General features: G+C 34.7%; 3 protein-coding genes across 5 annotated transcripts; 1 reads left to right on the top strand and 2 right to left on the bottom strand.

The window, feature by feature from the left end:
• Positions 1–629: 629 nt before the first annotated feature.
• On the bottom strand, positions 630–8,902 carry Bma-hcf-1 (Kelch motif family protein; the record flags this gene model as incomplete). Its single annotated transcript, XM_043074314.1, has 20 exons — positions 630–646; positions 726–879; positions 1,055–1,248; positions 1,450–1,564; positions 1,702–1,809; positions 2,029–2,136; positions 2,274–2,827; positions 3,048–3,249; positions 3,527–3,733; positions 3,899–4,186; positions 5,390–5,601; positions 5,980–6,148; positions 6,315–6,418; positions 6,584–6,732; positions 7,015–7,235; positions 7,585–7,713; positions 7,812–7,944; positions 8,073–8,193; positions 8,461–8,561; positions 8,814–8,902. 20 exons carry the CDS (start codon positions 8,900–8,902, stop codon positions 630–632), a joined length of 3,375 nt encoding a protein of 1,124 aa, XP_042930248.1.
• Positions 8,903–10,368: 1,466 nt separating this feature from the next.
• Positions 10,369–11,786, top strand: Bm5034 (ARP2/3 complex 16 kDa subunit, putative; the record flags this gene model as incomplete). The annotated part of the gene is made up of 3 exons (XM_001892944.1): positions 10,369–10,572; positions 11,043–11,231; positions 11,724–11,786. 3 exons carry the CDS (start codon positions 10,369–10,371, stop codon positions 11,784–11,786), a joined length of 456 nt encoding a protein of 151 aa, XP_001892979.1.
• Positions 11,787–12,861: 1,075 nt separating this feature from the next.
• On the bottom strand, positions 12,862–18,046 carry Bma-pign-1 (uncharacterized protein; the record flags this gene model as incomplete). Of its 3 annotated transcripts, none has more annotated exons than XM_001892943.1 (15): positions 12,862–13,056; positions 13,308–13,603; positions 13,748–14,030; positions 14,105–14,345; positions 14,585–14,705; positions 14,934–15,226; positions 15,407–15,559; positions 15,782–15,921; positions 16,187–16,321; positions 16,406–16,547; positions 16,704–16,892; positions 17,019–17,153; positions 17,353–17,498; positions 17,642–17,718; positions 17,878–18,046. In XM_001892943.1, 15 exons carry the CDS (start codon positions 18,044–18,046, stop codon positions 12,862–12,864), a joined length of 2,715 nt encoding a protein of 904 aa, XP_001892978.1. The 3 variants fall into 3 exon arrangements, with proteins under 3 accessions (XP_001892978.1, XP_042930246.1, XP_042930247.1); XM_043074312.1 differs by having other exon boundaries at positions 15,018–15,226; XM_043074313.1 differs by having other exon boundaries at positions 13,031–13,056; positions 13,523–13,603; positions 15,018–15,226.
• Positions 18,047–19,707: the final 1,661 nt, after the last annotated feature.

Below are 19,707 nucleotides of genomic sequence, written 5' to 3'. Positions count from 1 at the left end.
ACCCAAGTAAAGCAAAAAATTGAGAACAAAGCAACAGCTATTAATAGCTATTCCAGCTGATATCATCTGGCCTTCCACAAATGAATGATTGCTGCCTGAAAATCACATCAACAATTCTTGATACAAATAAAAAGTAATACAAACGCTGTTAATACAATAACATAACCGCGATTAAAAAAGTAATTCGAGAAATAATGATCAAATAAAGAGGAGAGAGATAAAAGTGGTAGTAAAAATGCTTCAAATAAAACAATTAAAAAGAAAGTGCAAAAAAGAAAAAAGAAAATGCGACACACTGAATATATTTCAATACAATTCAGAAGTCAGATTTTCATAAGATCTAAAAAGAACTTCAAATAACACAGTCATAATTTGCAAGAATGGAATTTCGCATACAATTGAGACCTGAGCAATTTTTATGGCTAAAAAAAGTTTGAGGATTGCAAATTCTGTGCCCTTTGTACACAAAAATAATTTACAAATGTATTATCAAGATCGACACTCTATGACGACACATATCTGGGTGATTCTAGTAACAGTATATATCGCAACTGCTGCAGACCCGTTTATGATTTCTCGCCTTCATCATTATCCAGTTTTATCAATGAAGAGAATATTTGCTGCCAAAATTATGCACAGTCAAGACCTTGAATATGTTAAAAAATTGAAAAGAACTTGAAAAATAATTTATTATTAAACACAAACACTGAAGACTAAAATTCAACCAAATCGAAGTTTTTTGTAAGGAACTTGTGTCGTTTGCGTTGGTGCTGTTCGCTGCTGTGGATTACGATGACTACCTGCACTTGCACCAATAATAGTTACTGGACGCAAAGGCCGCTCTTGCAACCACCGCACTTGAGTTGCAGGTCCATAACCCTGGAACAAATGTTCCCATCGTTATCCAATTTTTTTCTTTTTTTGTTGCATATTACGATGACGATGACTTTATGTATCATGTAACTTTATGGATATTCATAAGAATTAAAAAAAAAAATACTAAATTAAGGTAGTCTAAACTTCTGTTGCAGTATTAGAAGAAAAAGTTTACCACCTTTTCATTACGTGCTGCAATTCGAAATAAAATTGCTGGCTTTGAAGACTTATCGATATGCGCAGCATGCAGATTGGCTAACGACACAACACAAAACGGATCGGAACCAACATAAACGCGAACGAATGAAAGATGAGTTTCACGACCATGAGTGTTACGAACAGCCAGATATACACTATACTCTGTCACCTTGCCTAAAAAACAACTGTCCACATGTTATTGGTCAAACAACATCACTTTACAGTAGTTAACTTCAAAATGAGCGAATAATGAAATAAATCTGGCAAGAAAGTTCGGAATTACTGTGGGCTAATGCTAATCCTTCGAATAAAACTAAACAAAAAAAATGGAACAAGAAATTTCTTTCCATCCTATTAATAAACATGAAAATTTACCAATAGAGCTCTGAGGTGGATCCCATGTTAGATGTGCACCTTCCGAACTCTTTGTCACTTTAATATTAGAAGGAGCGCCGGGATAACTAGGAAGAGAGTTTTTGAAAGCAGTTACCTGAAATATACGTGTTAAACTAGGAAATTAGCTCTTTAACTTTTAGAAGTTAAAAATACTACAATTTAAAAAAGGCAATAAATTGAATAAACACTGAAATCAGAAAAAAAACCAAAAATGAAAACAGCAAATCTTACACAACAGTTTACCTCCGACCAATTGCCTCGACCGCAAGCATTTATGCCAGCAACACGGAAGTGATAAGCAGTTCCAGCTTCAAGTTCAGCTTTTCTCAAATAACTTGCCTGAACTCCAAGCTCATATTCATTCCAGAATGATTTCAAGAATTACGAAAGAAATTACACCCATGCAATGAATGCAAAAAACTTGATGCTTCAAAAATTAACTGAATATAAAATGGAGCTGAGGTTTAAGACCCAAAATATCTCCATTAAACGATATTTCTCATCATCCATAACTTATGAAACAAAACTATATCACTTTAAAAAAAAAAAAAAGGATACCCCGAAAGCATCTTCCATGCCTGCAGAACATGGCAAGAAATAGTGTGTTACAAGATGGCTTGTTCCTTTAATGATTCCAACGTTGTACCACTCTGATTCTGCCTTTAACTAAAAATAAAAATATGAAAAAAAAAGGCTTTTATATATACAGAAACTCATCACCACGTCTGGCCTTCAACGTCGAACATTGCAATCAAAAAGACTTAGAAAAAATTGAAATTGAAAACTCGAAAGTTGAAAGTTACCTCTGGAGAAGTACGATGAGATCGACTGGATTGTGTAGTACCGGATTCCACTTTCAGAACTGTAAAAGATGGACATTTTTTCATGGCAGCTGCATTTGGAACCTCAACTGCTCCATCATCAGTGTTCACAGTTATTCCCACATCAGCAAATATTTCAGTACCCATACCAGATGTTGCTGTTATAGATTGGCTCACACTCGGCGTATCCACTAAATTTGAAGTTTCCATCGATATCGATTTTAAAGGTTCTGATTCTTTAATATCTGGTGAGTGTTCTTCGCTGCTGGTGTTAACTATTTGTAGCTCTTCGTTATCACGTGATGAATCTAAATTGCCGCTTTGTTCTATTTTATCGAGAGGAACATCGTTTTTAGTTTCCTTATCTTCACTAACATCTTCAACTTTCATTTCCTTAATAACGTCCACTTCAACGTTGTCTTTATCCCTACTACCAGTTTCTTCTTCTTTACATCTAATCACTGCTGCAATTTCTTTATCCCTACTATCAGTTTCTTCTTCTTTACATCCAATCACTGCTGCAGTTCCAGTTTTGTCTGAAACAATTTTGTAAGTAATTTTCGCAACAAAACTACACGATTAGTTCAAATTACAAAACCGAACAGCTGTTTTTTCTTTTTCTTTTCTTTTTTTTTTTTTTTTTTCACAATGCTGAAATGAAGTAATGCCGAACTGCTGCACGGAATGCAAAAACAGAACGGAGCAACAAGAAGCATAATTTCAAAGGAAATAGCGATTTATGAAAGCAACCATTACTAGGTTTATTACTGTCAGCACTGCTTGCCGAATTAGCTTCATTTTTATTCTTTACATCCTTTTCCACGGGAGATTTTCGCGGAGTAACGTCAGCTGAGAGCATTTCAAGTTGAGTATGAGCAGGAGCTATTGCTATTATACTTGTTTTTGGTCGTATTATTTTAGATGAAGCTACTGCATCTCCAGATTGCGTACATTGAACCTAAATATACACGAAAATATGGAGATAAATTAGTTTGAAAACTAACTTTACTACATTCACAATTAAAGTCGCTTCACATTTCGGAAACTTCCTATAATTATGTCTTCAGAAACTATTCCTAGGGTCATATTCTGGATCTATTTTCTAATTATTCACTGCAATCTATGCCGAACGACTGATAAGGACGAATTTACTTCAAGACAACAAACCTTTTTTCAGATTTCGATGCACTGTAATGTGGAACGGAATCCTTAATAAACATACGTAAATTCCATACCTTAGTAACTGTCTGCATATGAGCAGTACCCAGTGGTGACATATTCGTTTTCTTTGTATCTTGTGTAATAAATCCAGATGAGCGATAGGCATCAGTAGCAGTATCAGATGACTGCTTTACATGTTGTTCAGATGCATCAGCATTTTGAATAATACAGGTCTCACTATCCGGAGCCGTTTCATCCAGAAGATTTTGTGGCAAGCCGACCTGAAATAATCATAAATAAGGAACAAGAAATTAATATAAACCAAGCGTCACTTTCGTCCCAATTAGAAAGCCCGATACATTACAGAGAGCAATATGACAACCTGAAGTCGACAAAAAGTCACTTCCTTACAAAGTTCTTAATAGGGTGATAAATTTGTTACGAACATCAACATTTGGCATCACTGGAGTGGTATATGTTGTTCCTTGTGTGGAAATCGATGGTGTATGTTCCGTAACAATTGCCGCCGGTTCTGCACCAGATTGAACAACGTGTGGTGACACAGATTCAACAACCTCCAGTCGCGGACTGTCTCCAGTACTAACATTTGAGGCAGATACAGTGGGACAATTCGCCTGCTGCAGGAATAATAATTTATGTGGTGCGGTACAGCCAGCTCCAGGTGCCTTAGTCACTAGAATCGCTTTTGCAGCTGGATGTTTGACAACAGCCGCCTAAAATTATGGTACATACTAGTTGAAATGCAGAAAAGATGGCGACACTGTGCAGCAGCAATTTTCATCCGAATCGGCAACTGCCTCATGCAACATGCTCAAAAAGGTGATTTCACGTAACACGATCAGGATAAGTCGCTAATACTACTAATCGTTCTTTCATTTCGAGAAGGTGACATTGTCGTGTTTGCCATTATAGTTGAGACATCATTTCCTAAAGCACCACTAGCACAAAATCAAATTGATCGCGAAAACGTATGAATCGACTTCGACTTGCACATCACGTGCTTCTCAGTATACCATACTTAGTTAGTAGTGAGTAAATGAAAAATAATTCATCGAATATATGCAAAGAGCATAAGCTTGAAAGAGTAAAATGGTTATTCCAAGAAGACCATATTCGAAAGAAATCAGTGTGCAGTACGGTAAAAAAAATCCAGAAACTTAATCACTATTGCAGTGTTACGAAAGCACAGGTTGAAATCATTAGCAAGGAAAACGGGAGGATAAGGAAAGTATTTAGCCTAGGCTGTTACGAAAGAAGAATATAAAAACTCGGGAAGTTGACTCAGTCTGATGACTAACCTAACATCTAACTCGTGTATGTGATGTCTCTCTTACTTCCTTGTTGAAGTACCAAAAAAGGAGACGAAACTTCCGATGCCATAAACGAATAATATGGCTTAATAAAAGTAAAATGAGGCTAAATGCCTCAAATTACAGCAACCAAATAGTAAAAAGAGCAAACTAAGCAAACAATACTTTCACAGATAAAGGATGACACAAACAAATTTTTTAAGGTGAGAGATGATTATAAGTCGTATAAAATAGTCTGAAATGAAACGTGAAAAATAGCACTGAAAGGTGAAAAGTACCACATAAAAGCCTTGAAAACATAAAACTGAAAGATTTATACTAATAAAGATGAAAGAATCCGCGAAGTCGTGCATTAATTACAGGAAACCCAAAAGCAAAGAGGGAAAACCCAACGAATTCAAAAAAAAAAACGAAAAAAAAAACCCAATTATATGATGCAATTAAAAACTTATTTTTTTTGAATACCTTTTCTTTGTTTTTCTTTAGAAGTGAGGACATCAAAATCATATGCATGCGGATGCAGAAATGGAACGTAACCAATTTATAACCTTACGGAAAAAAAAATGGACAATGAACAGAAAGTACAGGAACAAACAGCAAATTCACCTGATTTGAAGTGGTGAGCCTTGGCGCAGGTAAAACGCGGAGAAAATGTCCGCGAGGACCGTGGCCCATAATAGCTGCTGCACCACGAGGTGCACTTCTGACCACTTTCATAACTTGCGGTCCACTAGCCGTACCACTCCGAATTGCGATTACTTTCCCTGCCAACGGTTTCCCTGTTGCAGCCACACGAAGACTAGATGCTGATTTGATAACTAAAAGATTTGCGCTTATCTTAGCAATATGAAATATGAACTTCGAATTCTCTTCGAATTTATTGGAGCTTCTTTTGGCTCTTTTTCACTGTAAAACCTTTAGGTTACTTGTAAGAGTTTGATTTTTTTTTTTTTTTTTTCGTAATGATTTCTTCACTTAACGCGGGATTCAAATCAATTAAACTGACCTACATAAATATACTGAAGTTTAATTTAAAGTGCTATGAATCTTGATATTTTATCGAAATCTATCGTTTGTAAAACTGCACAGTCGAAATAGCATGATAGCATTATTTTTCTTAAAACTGAACAATAGGGTATCAAAACTTCAGGAAGTGAAATTCACTGTACTTTGGCCTAATTAAATATAAAACTAACTGTCATGAGGTTTTGTCTCAAATTTACGTAACTGCAAAAAGTATGCTTCAGCTGTAGGTACAGCATTCCAACATACTTCCAAACCCGATACTGTAGCACGAATAAGCTGCACACGTCCAGGTGCATCAGGTTTATCTGTTTCCAGATACCACATATCTTTACAACAAACCTAAAATAATATCTTGCAGCAAATTTCAAGGAAAAGTGATCAGCCATTGCCATGAATCTGATACAGCGAATCTTCCAAGAGTACATATACTGGAATATTTGTAAAAATTTATTATAATGAAAGATTTCTTGGGATCTCGAATCTCCGTTATCAATAACGATGATACCTGATTGTTCCAAGCTTTACGATAACCATCTCTTCCAGACCAAATATACAAACGTTTATTAATAACAACTGCACTGTGTCCTGCTCGAGCTCTGGGTACCGCGGCTAAATTTATCAATTCCTACATCAATTACAGCGCTTCACTGTAACATCATAATGATATTGATTGGCTAAAAAGCAACACTTGGCATTGTCACGTAATTTTATTGCGGAATATAGCTCTGAAATGATTCTAAATATCAGAATCATCACTTATAAATTGTCACTTACATTCAAGAAGTTCTAACGATAGATCTTCCCAGCACATTGTATGTAAGTTCAAGGAAGCGAGTGTGTTTGTGCATTTCCATTCTTTTTCGACCTGCTGTAGTTTCGTATCGGGAGTTAAAAGAGGCACCCACCCGCCGAATACTATCATTCTGAATACAGAATTACAATAATACGATTTAGACAAATATTTTACTAATAAATTCTACCCTTGACGATTATCAAGTTTGTCCAAATACGTTAATTCACCGTTTAGGATTAATCTATTTATTTATTCTAGTTAGATTCTACGACCCTTTTTTTCCCTCCGATTAATGGCCGAAGAGAACTGGAGAGTCGGACTCAGATCAAATTACTGTTAACCTTAAATTCCGTTCCTCACTATATTTAATTCAGATTCTAGGAGATATTTGTTCCAAATTTGACAGAAGTACCTTTCAGCAATGATATTAGCAGAATGAAGCGAACGTGGTAGAGGTGGAATACCACCAATTTCAGGCTTCGTCCATGTCATTGAGATAAGATCTAAAAACCACAAATCACCAAGACGACAGCCATTCATACCACCAAAGATTATCATTCGTCGATGTTCACCATTATTTTCCACTATGACTGCAGAATGTGATTCACGTGGAGGCGGAGGAGACCCATATGTCTACAATAAAGGAGATGATAGATTAATGGAGATGACTGTGTAAGACTGCAAAAGTTATCTTGCCATTCTTATGTATGCGGATGCTTCCAACCATTCTCTTTCGTTTAAGAAACTGTTCTACTTTATTGGCATCACTTAAAATGCTAATTGGTTGACATTTCAAAGTTTCAAAAGTCGTTTAAATGGATCAGGAAAGAATTTAAACTACATAGTGCAGCAAACTTATACAAGTTAATGAAGAAGACATATTATTGTGATAACCTGCAGTTTTTGATATTTGAGATTAAATTTCATTCAATAAACAGAAAACAAAAAATTACTGAATCGAACTTGAAAATTTGCAACTAACATCAGGAAATTCCCACTGCAGATTATTTGCTTTATTGAGATCCAAAACATACAAATCATTCAAGTAGCGTGGAACATTATTTTTCGGATCGTCACTAGCATTAGCCAAACCGCCAAATATATAACAAACCTAAAACCGAAAAAAAAAAAAACAAAGAACAAAACTACATCTTTTCGCCATATATAAAACCACAATCACCTATAATTTCCATTTCAATTAAACTCCACCTGATTCGAAGCAAGCGTGAAAGAATGACCCAAACGAGCACATGGAGCAGGTTGTCCAGTTTTTGGTGGCCACGGTCGTAAGCGTTTCCATTCCCATTTACTAGCTTGAAGTTCATAAAGGTCTGCGGAATATCTAAAATTAAATTGGTACTCTGAAGCAACTATGAAAAAAGCTTGATATATTGCAGTTCCACACCTTATTCCACAACGCAAAGAATCTGACTAAGAAACATTTGTTTAGTGAAAACTTAAAACACAAACCTTCCATATTCAACCATACCGCCAAAGAGATAAATTTTAGTACCGTCACAAACAATGCCATAGGCTGCACATCCAGCTGGTACTTCACCTTTGACAGCCGGAACAAACCACTGATTTGTTGCTGTAAATGAAGGAAAAAGAGATTCTTTAGATTCAGCAGTTTCGCACAATTACATCCCCTCAGACACACATCAATCAAACACAAAGGAATGTTATAGATGAAATATAAAGCACAAGGAGAAGTATACACATTATTAAAGACTTATCAGGCTCAATTATAACAGCTTTGTTAGTCGCAAGAAAAACCAACATATCCATTACCAACATACACAATAACAACGTGAAAGCGGCTTTCAGGAAGTTTTCCAAAGGAAAAGCCAAAAACAACCTGTATTATACACGTGTAGCTCATCGACGATACCTTCATTGCCTCCACCAAAAACTATCATCAGATCTTTAATCGAAACTGCTCGATGACCGTGGCGCGGTCTAGTAAGTGATAGAATTAAAGAAAAAAAGAAAAAATGCTTTATGTGAATAATTATATCAAGTAATAAGAAAAAAACTACACCTGAACCAATCCAAACTTTTCTGATTGTCAAAGTGAGTTCAAACGAAGAAGATTCGTTTCTACCACCTGAATTTCCATAAATATGGGTAGTTGGAAGCTAATTTAATTTTTTTACTTTTTTTTTAGTGTGATAATCTATAAACTACAACCTTGATTTCAGTGAAACTTACCGTGGGGTAGGGCCCGTTGTGTTTACTACTTTCTTCCATTTCAGTGTTGGTAGTGCATTACCTAACCTTCCACGTTTTGCTGCATTCATCTCTTTGTTGTTCTAAAATTATTTATATATATATAAGAAATAAACTCTTGCAAGAGACTTTTAAAGTTACAATTTCCTTTCAAATCTAAACAGCTAAAAACTTTTGTTTTGACCTATACAACTTATAATTTGATTGACTTGTACGCTTTGCTATACAGTATACTCTCCATTTCATCACTAACTTCTTAAACACCTCATCCAAAATAAACAATTTATTATAATCCCGAATTATGCTAATTTTAAGCCTTATTGTATTTCATGTTCAATAGTTTTAGACGATAACCTTACACTACGACAATTTTACTACTGAACATTGTCATAGAAGACTGTGAAATATATGTAGGAAACGTATTACAGCAGGAGAAATGTTTGAATATATATATAAGCAGTAAAGAAAAGCTTGGTAAATGTCAAGCTGTGCTAAATCAAGCTAAAATTGTGTGGGTCGAAACAAAAATGTTTAATTTTAAGCCATCTTTTCTAGACCATTAAAACCTTGACGCTGAGGAAATGAATAATAATTATGAACAATTCTGTGAGAAAAAAGTAATGTTCTATTTCGGATAATAATGGAAATGGTATTTGATATATCCTGACGAAAGTTATTTCACAAATTAATATTTCTTCCTTTTCTCTTTTTCCTTTATTTTCCATGCAAATGCTTCTTCAAAGAGATCAATTCCACTACATCCTACTATAAAAATAAAATCTCAAAAATGTTAATGTCATATAATTATGCGTATAAAATTGACGAAAGTAAAGAAGGAAATAAAAAAAAAAGAAAAAGACAGAAATGAAAATGAAATAAGTAAACACAAAATATACCTGATTAGTGATTTATGACAAAAATTCAGAGATGAAATATGGAATTCAGGTGTAAAGATGAACAGAGTTCGACCACCGATAAATGGAACAGCTCGAAAAACTGGAGCCAAATAGGCTCCTTATCCGGTTCTCTGATCACGCGTAATTAACACCCGCACAATACGAACTGCAAATTTCCTTGTTACAATCATTTCCGGCTGCTCGTCAAACACATCCTATTTCTTCCATCATTTCTTGTCTGGTTGAGAAGACTGAATACTGTCATCTAATTAGTTTTATCTATTTCATCTTGGAGTCAGGAATGAGAGTAAGATGTGCTGAGACGTGTGATAGCATGAATAGTTCACGATTCAGGTTTAAATTATCCGGTGACAGGTGCGATGTTCCGGTCGGTACGATTTATTGTAATTTTCTCACCTTATTCGCTATGCGAAGATGTGATGAACAGGGAAATAAATTTGAGTGCATCATTTATATGGGAATACTCGTATGGTTTCTAGAATTCCAGAAGGCTTATAATGATGGTTAAACTGGTCTATCTGTTATGCTTTGTTAATCAGTTATTATTATAATTTACGGTTGAGTTTCAAACACATTCTCTTGTGAACTGTGGTTCTTTTAGGAGGAAGTCGGCATAGTAAATGGCAAAAAACCTCGAAAACACAAGTTATCGGAAGCTGGATGTTGATGCTTTTGATCCAGAAAAATTTGTGGATTGTGAAGATGCGGAAACTCCCGGAATTGGACCAGATGAACGACTTGTTAATCAGTTATTGCAGTCGGCTAAGTTGCAAGAAGCATTAAAAGCGTCATTATCAAACCCCCCATTAAAGTGTAAAAACCAGGTTTACTTAAAATTTTTTTTCAGTTTTTCTTGATTAACAATTTTATCTGGAGAAAGGGAAGAAATGAGGAAAGAAATAAGACAGAGTTAATACCATGAGTTGTTTATGTATGCACTGCAGTACGTACAGAAGTAAGAGTTTGTTACATAGTTTAGTTGCGTAGTTTTACATAGTTATTACATAGTTTTAGTTAATTCCTGGATTCTGTGAAATCCTTACACTTCAAATCTCCTCCTTGAAAGATTGGAAAGAGAGATAACAATGCACCCTTCATTGGTTTGTCTCAAATTTTCACATGGGATAGCAGGGAAGAACGGTTAAAAAGGTAGCAATCAGTCGGAAATATTGTCAAAAATTAGACTATAGTAGATTTAATAGGTTTTGGTTTCGAAGTTTTTTCTTGTTTGGGGATGTGCCATATCTCAGATATTTCAGTGAATTTATAAATTAATTGACATAAGTGATCGTAGGCGATAAAAGATCGTTCAACCGCTCTAGTAACAAAAGTTTTGATGAATATAAAAACTGCCGATATCGAAAGTGTGGTCAAGAGCTTAACAGATGATGAAGTAAACCTTCTGATGAAGTTCATATATAAGGCGATGGATACTCAGGCTGATAACGCTACTTGTCAGTATCTCTTGTTATGGCATGCTCAGGTAATTTCAAGTCATTTTATGTGTTAATACATCAGGCTTATTTTAACCGTTTCGTCTTTTTTCGGCAAGTTTCCACTGATATTGCCTTCTTTTAATTAAGTTAAGTTTTAATTGTTTTGAAAATCTTATATTTTGGATGTTTATTGTTAATATATGTAGTCCTTCTTGTGTTTTAAAATTAACTTTTGGAGAATATGTTTTGGTGTTTTTGGTCCCTACATCAAAAAATGATCACTTTAGACACATTTGCCAAACCATATCCAACTTTGAATGCTATGGAGTTGGTTAGTTCTAAATAGTTTTGAAATGCGGCAGTTCAAGTAATATTTTCTGTTTAATACCAAGTAGTAGCTGGAAACTATTGGCATATATAATGAAATTTTATAATTAATATTAGAAAATTAAGAAATCTTCGTGGCTTATTAATATTTCACACTACTTTCATGTTGCATGGAATCGTGGTATAAACTTAGCAGTAAATTACTGTTTTAGGTATTAGCTCGTGGCGGGTATGGTGCTATAATTCGTGTATTTTGTGATCGACAAAGGTTGTGATTTTTGCTTTTGATATTACATTTATCTTATCTTAGCTCTAAAACTGAATATTTTGGGGGGTCATTTGCGACTTGGATTGTGGAAAATTGTACCTCATATTAATAAAATATTAAAACAAAAAAAACCTCATATTAAATTTAAACCTAATTCCTGTTGTAATGTACACTTCCTCACTTTACTCAGGCTGGTTTTTCCTTCGCTCATGTTTAAGTTTTATGAGCAAAGTTTTGTATCCTTGTGCAGCTGAGATGTATTCAAAGAGACATTCATAGTTAGTTCCGCTACATGCTATATATGGATGTTATCAGTTGTTATAATGATATTGTACTTCAGCAATAAAATTCTTTATTTTTTATCAGTAGAAGATCCATCTTGAGAAACTTCTATATAAGTAATTTAACATCTGCAACAGCAGAATGAACAGACTGCAGAAAACAGTGAACGATTGCACAATAAGCTTTTTCCAGAGCAAAAAAAAAAACAGTATGGTAATAGTATGCGTAAGTAATTCATTAAAAAGTACGCATTACAATGAATAAATTGGAGTGAGTATACTGTTAGTACTTCTAAAATGCAGGTTTTTTCACACATCATAATGGTAAACAAAGCACAATACTGTTTACAAAGCGCCTTAGTGCAGAATATGCAAATGTCTCATAATTTACCGCGGAGTTCACGTGTGAGTTATATCATTCGTCATTCAAGATGTCAGTTAAGGGTATATGGCTTTACTATAGTCCTCGGAAACAAGCAGCAGGAAGTGTGAAGAAAGCTGAAAACTATTTCTAATAGACAAATGAGTCAAATTTGTTTGGCAGCTGGGTCGATAGACCTATATGTTATGTAGATAAAGTATTGTGGAACGTACTCTATGAATGATTAAAAGTCCATGTCATTCATGTTAAATTAAATGCAATCACCATTACATGGCATGAGGAAGTTGCATTCTGGAATGGAACCCTGACATCTGAAACAACTACCGTATTCATAAACACTGCATACCCGATTTTCCTAGAGAATATTTTCACAGATTTGTGCACTAGAAAAAAGAATTAAACCATATTTTTCCCTGTTTTTAAGGCCAGGGAATACATTGGACTGTCATTCTCTCTTTGCGTGCAACTTTACTCAGTGAAAGAGGAAGCAGGTACTCAGTGAAATTCAACAGAGTATACACTATAACGGTTAATAACATGCACACTGAATAATGACTTATGCTGCTACCAATATCCATCCAACTCCCTTCATCCACTAGCCGAAAGAAGAAGACCTGAAATTAATCCCAGTTGACTGTAAGCTGATCTATTTGCAAAACAACCCTGGATAAATAAATTCATGAATCTTCTCAAGGAAATGCATCTCAGTAATATCTATAATATTGCAAATCGATCTTACACGAAAAAGTTCTATAATCTTGGAGCATTAAGATCTATTAAACTATAAAATGGGAATTAATAGCTTAATTTACGAAAACGGTTGATGACATGAAGACAAATTCAAATTAAATCTGCAAAAAATTACCAAAGCCATTGTATCGGAAATGATTAACAGTACCATCGACAACTTCGCTATTAAAATCTTTTTTAATCGAGCAATAACGGAATATGTAAAAGTAACGCCCAAAAGTGGTAACAGTATTTTGAAAATTAGCATAGCTGTCATCGTAAACGGAGAAAATACAGATATGAAGCATCGTAAAAATGATGGATTAAAACTGTTTAATGAGGCGATATTACCTGTACCAAAAAAAGCCGCTTTGATTAGGATAACCAAGATTAAGCCTTGCAGCCATTCACTAAAATTCGTATCGCTAACACCTGAAATGAATACAAAACCAGTGAACTGAGAAAACTTAGAAAGCATTGGAATTTCATTAACAGAGATAAGCCGAGACTTCTTCTTATATTTCAAAGTATTCTAATTGCAACATTTAGTTAAACTGAATTCCGCAAATGACTGACCTGCTAATAGCTTCGTTTCGTTATCTCGTTTTGGTAATGGAATAGTTAGAAATTCATCATCATTCATGTGTCCAAATTCCAAACGTACATATGTGATGAGAAGAATGAATAGAAACAACACAAATGATGATTCATATGATAAACTTAACAAAGCGTATGGTAGCATAAGTGATGAGAACCAGCAGATAAGGCGAATGATAATTGATCGAGGTGAAAACAGTGGTAAAACTGCTGCCACAGGAATTGAAAGCCAACAAATTAAGCGTAAAAGCATTAATAACAACTAAAAAATGTACCTTATTACAATAAATCATCTATAATTGCAAATTCTTGAAGAACAAAATATCTAAAAACAACCTTATAATCTCTGAAAGTATCCACAAGAATTACGACGACTGCAGCAAGAAGATGTAAAGCTGAATGGCATCGGAACAACACTTTTGCTGATGACAGCACTGGAGAAGCAGAAATCCAGAAAATCAACAGTGAGGTAAAAAAAGATGATAAGGCACAAACTGTGGGAAGTGGAGTTTGTCCAACCACCGGAAATTGAGGATATATAGCAATAGCCAGACAACATATAAACCACATTCGTTTCCTAAACAGAAACATTCACGAATTAAAATTACATCAGAAAACATTTCAAAGTGTAAATGCAATTAGCAAAATAACACCATCATGTAGTGCTAAATTAATAATAGTGACACCTTCCTTCATAATAAATTACATAATAAATTTCGTAAAGTATTGAAAATTTCAACACTAGATTCATTGAAACTGAAAAATTTTTACACAGTTTTGAATACGAAAATAATACACCCATTTTCAAATACCAACCACTTAACTACATCGTGATTCTCTTCACGCCTTGATACTGGAATTAAACCAAGGACCAAAAACTCTACCGATAATATTGGACGACAAATGAAAGCGGAAACAATGATCGAAAGAATCACACCTAGAAATACAATTAAAATGATTTCAATATTCACTGAAAAAGGAAACGATCTTATAAACTGCGCATCCGAAATCCAGCTTTTCTACTGACCATATTATCGTGATAATACATCCCAAATTCCGTCCTGATAACTGAAATTATGACATTTACATTTACTTGAGCTATAATTTAGTCTTTATCTCCAGTTCCGGTTCTAAATTAAACCACGTCCTGCGCACTAAAACTTACCAATTGAAACAGCTAAAAATAACCAATAGACGCATAACAAAAACCACTTTGTTATTGTTTCTGAACAATGAGTTGAATGCCAACTTATGACAAAATTTTCCAAGTTACAACGAAATAAATCGCCAACTGTATTATAGCAAACGCATGCAAGATACATCGGAAGCGTCAGATATAAAGTATGCATAAATGGCAGTCCACAAAGTAATAACAACGTGAATATGAAGCCAACAGCACTAAACTGCTTTAGGCTTAGAATTAGCACATTCTTATTCCTCAAAATTATAGAAGAACGCCTGTAAACACGAGAAATTTACATTAAACATATTAAAAAGGGCCAACCATAAGCTTTCTATTTAATCTTTTCGCTGAATGTGTTTTCGATAATTGGTAAAACAATTTATCATAGTTAATGAAGCTATGTTTTTTCAATTTTGATAATATCTTCCAGGATTCAATTTACGAAAATTTTTTACTTCAGTGTGATGAAATAAACGCATAACATCCATGTGATGAATGTTGAAGCAACAGCAAATCCCAACAGCTTTTGGTCGTGACGATGAAAATAAATTAAACCGGTTCGAACAATTGGAATCCACTGCAAGCATACAGCTACAGCTGCTTCAAACCTATAGAACAAGGACTTATGTTTAGCCATTAAATAAAACGCGTCTTCAGATGGCGTACAACTGTATGCAAGAGGCAGTGTGCACTAGTCCAAAACAGGCTTAAGATGCCAACCATTAACTTCCATTGAATCCATACGTAGGTTAACAGTCAATGATTAAAAAACAAATTTTAATTAAACTGGCCAGGATTAAGGACAAAAACCACTGTTCAATGGAACTAACCTATTTTGTGTCACAAGTCTTTTGATTTCGCGTTCAATGGTGGGCAATATTTGTGGGTGAAGTTCATCGAAATCACGAAACATGAAGGGCAATGAATGAGCTTTTTTCTCACTCTTTTTCAGAATAAACTGTTCCAGCATCTAAGAAAAATTGTGGTCCCAATATTATGAAAAACATTAGTCGATAGAAATATTCTCACATGTTGAAACGACAATTTTTTTCCACTACTTACATGGAGCTAAAAGATTTTGTAAACCGTAAAGTAAAAGAAGAAGGAGGAATTAATAAAACAAGAAGGAGGAACTAATAAAAACACAAAACGATATAACTTATTATCACCTGCTACGGCCTGAGGATCCTAATGCAAGTTTTCTTATAAAAAGAAAGTAGTAATAGTCAACAGACCTGTTTGAAATTGGCATAAGCCACCTTAAATTTGTATCTCGGCATTGCATCCAAAAGATGCAAAGGTATAATTCCGAAACTATTCATTGGAATTGGACAACCAAGCAAAGCAGACATCAGGGATGACAGATCAATCTTAAATTGTGTATATATCAAAGCATGATAAGTGCATCAAGTGACACCTTGAAAAAAAATGGAAACGCGAGTAAGAAGATCTACTTGACTGATTTCATTCCTCACAATGCTGCCACGTACACCACGTCCCCAAATCACTAACGGCGTAATTAATTCGGCTTCTGTACCAGCACCATGTGAACCCCAATCTGTCATTCCATGATCTGAGGTGAATAAGAAGGCTGTCCTAAAAGTCTGTCGGAAAAGATTAAAAAAAAAAAAAAAAAAAATAGTTGGAAATGCAAAGCAGAAAAAATCACTAGCAATAACAGCTTCACCACTTATCAGTAATAATGACTGTCATTGTCCCAAGCTATCTACGAAGTTTTTTAAACTGACGAACCTGTTATCCGCAAAGTAATTGTTCAATAACTGTACCACTCTAGCAATTCCTGCATCAACAACTGCAATATTATCAATGTACTTATCTGACTGCGGTTTATAACCATGTCCATTTGTGTCCAATCCCAGTAAATGCAGGAAAAACACAAGCCGATTTGAGGCCAAACGTTTCGCAGTAGTCACATTTGCGCTGTTCAGAAGTTCCGGAAAAAGTTTTTATCTTACTACTATTATGGAATGCTCAGGTTTCTCAGCAAAAATTAAAATTTGTAAACATGCATTACAAAAACTCACTTCTATTTCTCTGAAAACCCACCGGTCCAGTTGCGCAGCGTCATTTTGCTGGAAATCTTCTAATTTAGAAGAATAAACCATTGCGGTTGCATGGCTGACATCATTTGTAAACATCAAGACAATGTCCGGACTACCAAAAGCAAATGCTTCTCGTGACCTGCAATATTGCAAATATCATCATTGCACATATCATGCGCTTTGGTTCTGAAATGTTAAATCTTATTTGACATTACATTTCTTATATTTCCTTTACCGATAAGCATGTTCAGCACAGAAGACACCCTAAAAAAGAAAAGAAACCTGTATAAGTGAAGTTGCTTATGCTTGTCAGTGTTAACATTGCTTTAGAGTCTTACCTATTGATGATGCTGTCAAATGGAACCGGATTATGCTTCCAGCCACGGGCGACAGCACTGACATCTTCGAAAAAGCCAGCAAGCATTGCTACATGTCCAGGACGTGATTCGGTCGGTACATGACTTACACTTACACCCCAGCAACTCTTAAAATTAATAGATTTCATGCAAATCTCTTTTCCAGGAATAACCTGAATCATAGTTTCTTCTCTCTCCTAAGCGAGACTTCTCAATTTCTCTACAATATGTAAATTGGCCCACAGCAGCCTCAGCAAACTTGAGTCTTCACCTTGCCTGAATTAATAATTTCGTGCAAGAATGGTGATTTTTCAGGATGATTGAAGAATGCATCTGCTCGCAAACCATCTGAAAACAGTAAAAACATATCTGAATTTAAGAAAGAGCACGTTTTGCAAAGTAAAAAGGGAATTGATGTTATCAAAAAGATGGCATCATAATGAATTGATTACTGGGAAAAATTAGTAAGGAAAAGTGAAACAATAATAAATCCAAATCTAAACAAACCAGCTGAGAAAATGACGAGACGATCAGCTAGGCCTTTTCCATTAGTGATAGGGTAAGGATGAAGGCCCGTAACCAAAGGTGACGAGTAGTATATATCAAATATTGAATATAGTAGCACTATATGTATGAATACACTCAATATCGCTATCTTACCATGTACTTGAAGCATACAGTAACCTGAAACTATTCAGTGTTTTTCTTTAGCACTTTTCTTTTTCATTTAACGCAATGTATTCATAAAGAATGGTGTAACGTTCCAAAACCTTTTTTCTATTTACAGGCGATACCATGATTTCGTTCATAGCGATCCATTCACTGATAGCTCTCGTAATACACGGAAATCAGAATAAATCGCGCACATAAAGTTTTAAAACTTAACAATACCTTTAACAAACAATACCTTGGAAACCTTGAGTTACAACAACCATAAAATTTGACGAGATATCAAGAAACAAGTGTTGAAACAAGAGAAGTTATTTCTCTGAATCGACTAATTCTTTTATCACATAGATATTTGTCACAGTCATCACACCAATTATATTTTTGATGAAATGACAATCACGAATGCCGGTACATTCACATACTAAAACAATGACATCTTTATCTGTCAACGATGATCATACCTTCACGTACCAAAATTGGCATTCGTGATGACGATATCTTTACGTACTACCAGATAATCCATATGTCATACAATTGCTACCAACAAAACTTTCACTTTATCAATAAATTATTGCGCTCTTTCAATCACTTCCGCCACTTCTCCCATACTCATTCGGCTTCCTCGCCATGTCTGATAATGTTATATCTCCTAAATTCCATCAATCTCTTCCATCACGCTATTCTCTTTACAGTTTTCAATAGTCTATGCTATCTCTCAAAGAAACACATACACATGCACACGGACAAGCAGACCTACCACATATAAATCACTATGACCAACTGTATTAGAATGTTATTCAAGATAAACGGTGAGCGAAATCCACGGCAGTCGTTGGAGAGTGATCCCAAAAAGGTCTAACTGGAAATGAATTTCGGAAAAAGTCGGTTGGTTACTTGTAATATTCTGAGTTTTTTCATGTATATAAATAAACTAATATAAATTGAATCAGATATGTAAATGAAGTTACTTGCCTTACTTATATGTACATTGCAAACATTTGTTTTCGAGTTTATAGTGACGCAATTGTCTTTATCCGAAATATTATTAGGATGAATTGCAGTGCGTTTCAAACGCATAGTTCAGAAAAATTTATACAAGCCAACTTGATTTTTTTGGTGTTTAACATTTTCACATGATCTCTCTCTCTCTCTCTCTCTGTCTGTACCATCACCATTGTTATTACTGATACTGTAAGCGAAGAATTCAGTAACGATAGTCTCATTAAGGCGTTTTAGTTATTCAATAGAGCTCGTAAAAAGCTTTGGTAGTTATTTATTAATAATAAACAGTCATTCTGGGTTGATGTAGATGGCAGTAGTGTAGAATAGCATAGGTACTTACAGATAGTTCTTATTTGGTAAGTTAAATAAGACAACAAATAATTGTTGAAGTTGAAGAAGGAGTGAGTGTGCGAAACAAACCAAATTTTTAATTGAAATTTATTAACTGTCCGGCGCAGTTGATTTTATCCTTATATAGTACTAGCTGACAACAAAGCGCATTATTAGTGTATAGCTGACAAGCAACAAAAGAAATTAGTTGGAAAAGGAGCTAACAATCTTTAAAACAGTCGAATCTAAATTTATTTATCAAACTGGGAGACTTCAACAATAAAACTGAAAATATTAAGGCTTCGCAGATTTTTTCCCACATCTGAGAAATATGTC

The sequence above is a fragment of the Brugia malayi genome (assembly GCF_000002995.4).
Source record: "Brugia malayi strain FR3 genome assembly, contig: Bm_v4_ChrX_scaffold_001, whole genome shotgun sequence".
Taxonomy (NCBI): Eukaryota; Metazoa; Nematoda; class Chromadorea; order Rhabditida; family Onchocercidae; genus Brugia; species Brugia malayi.
This window is presented reverse-complemented; position numbering and strand designations above follow the sequence as displayed.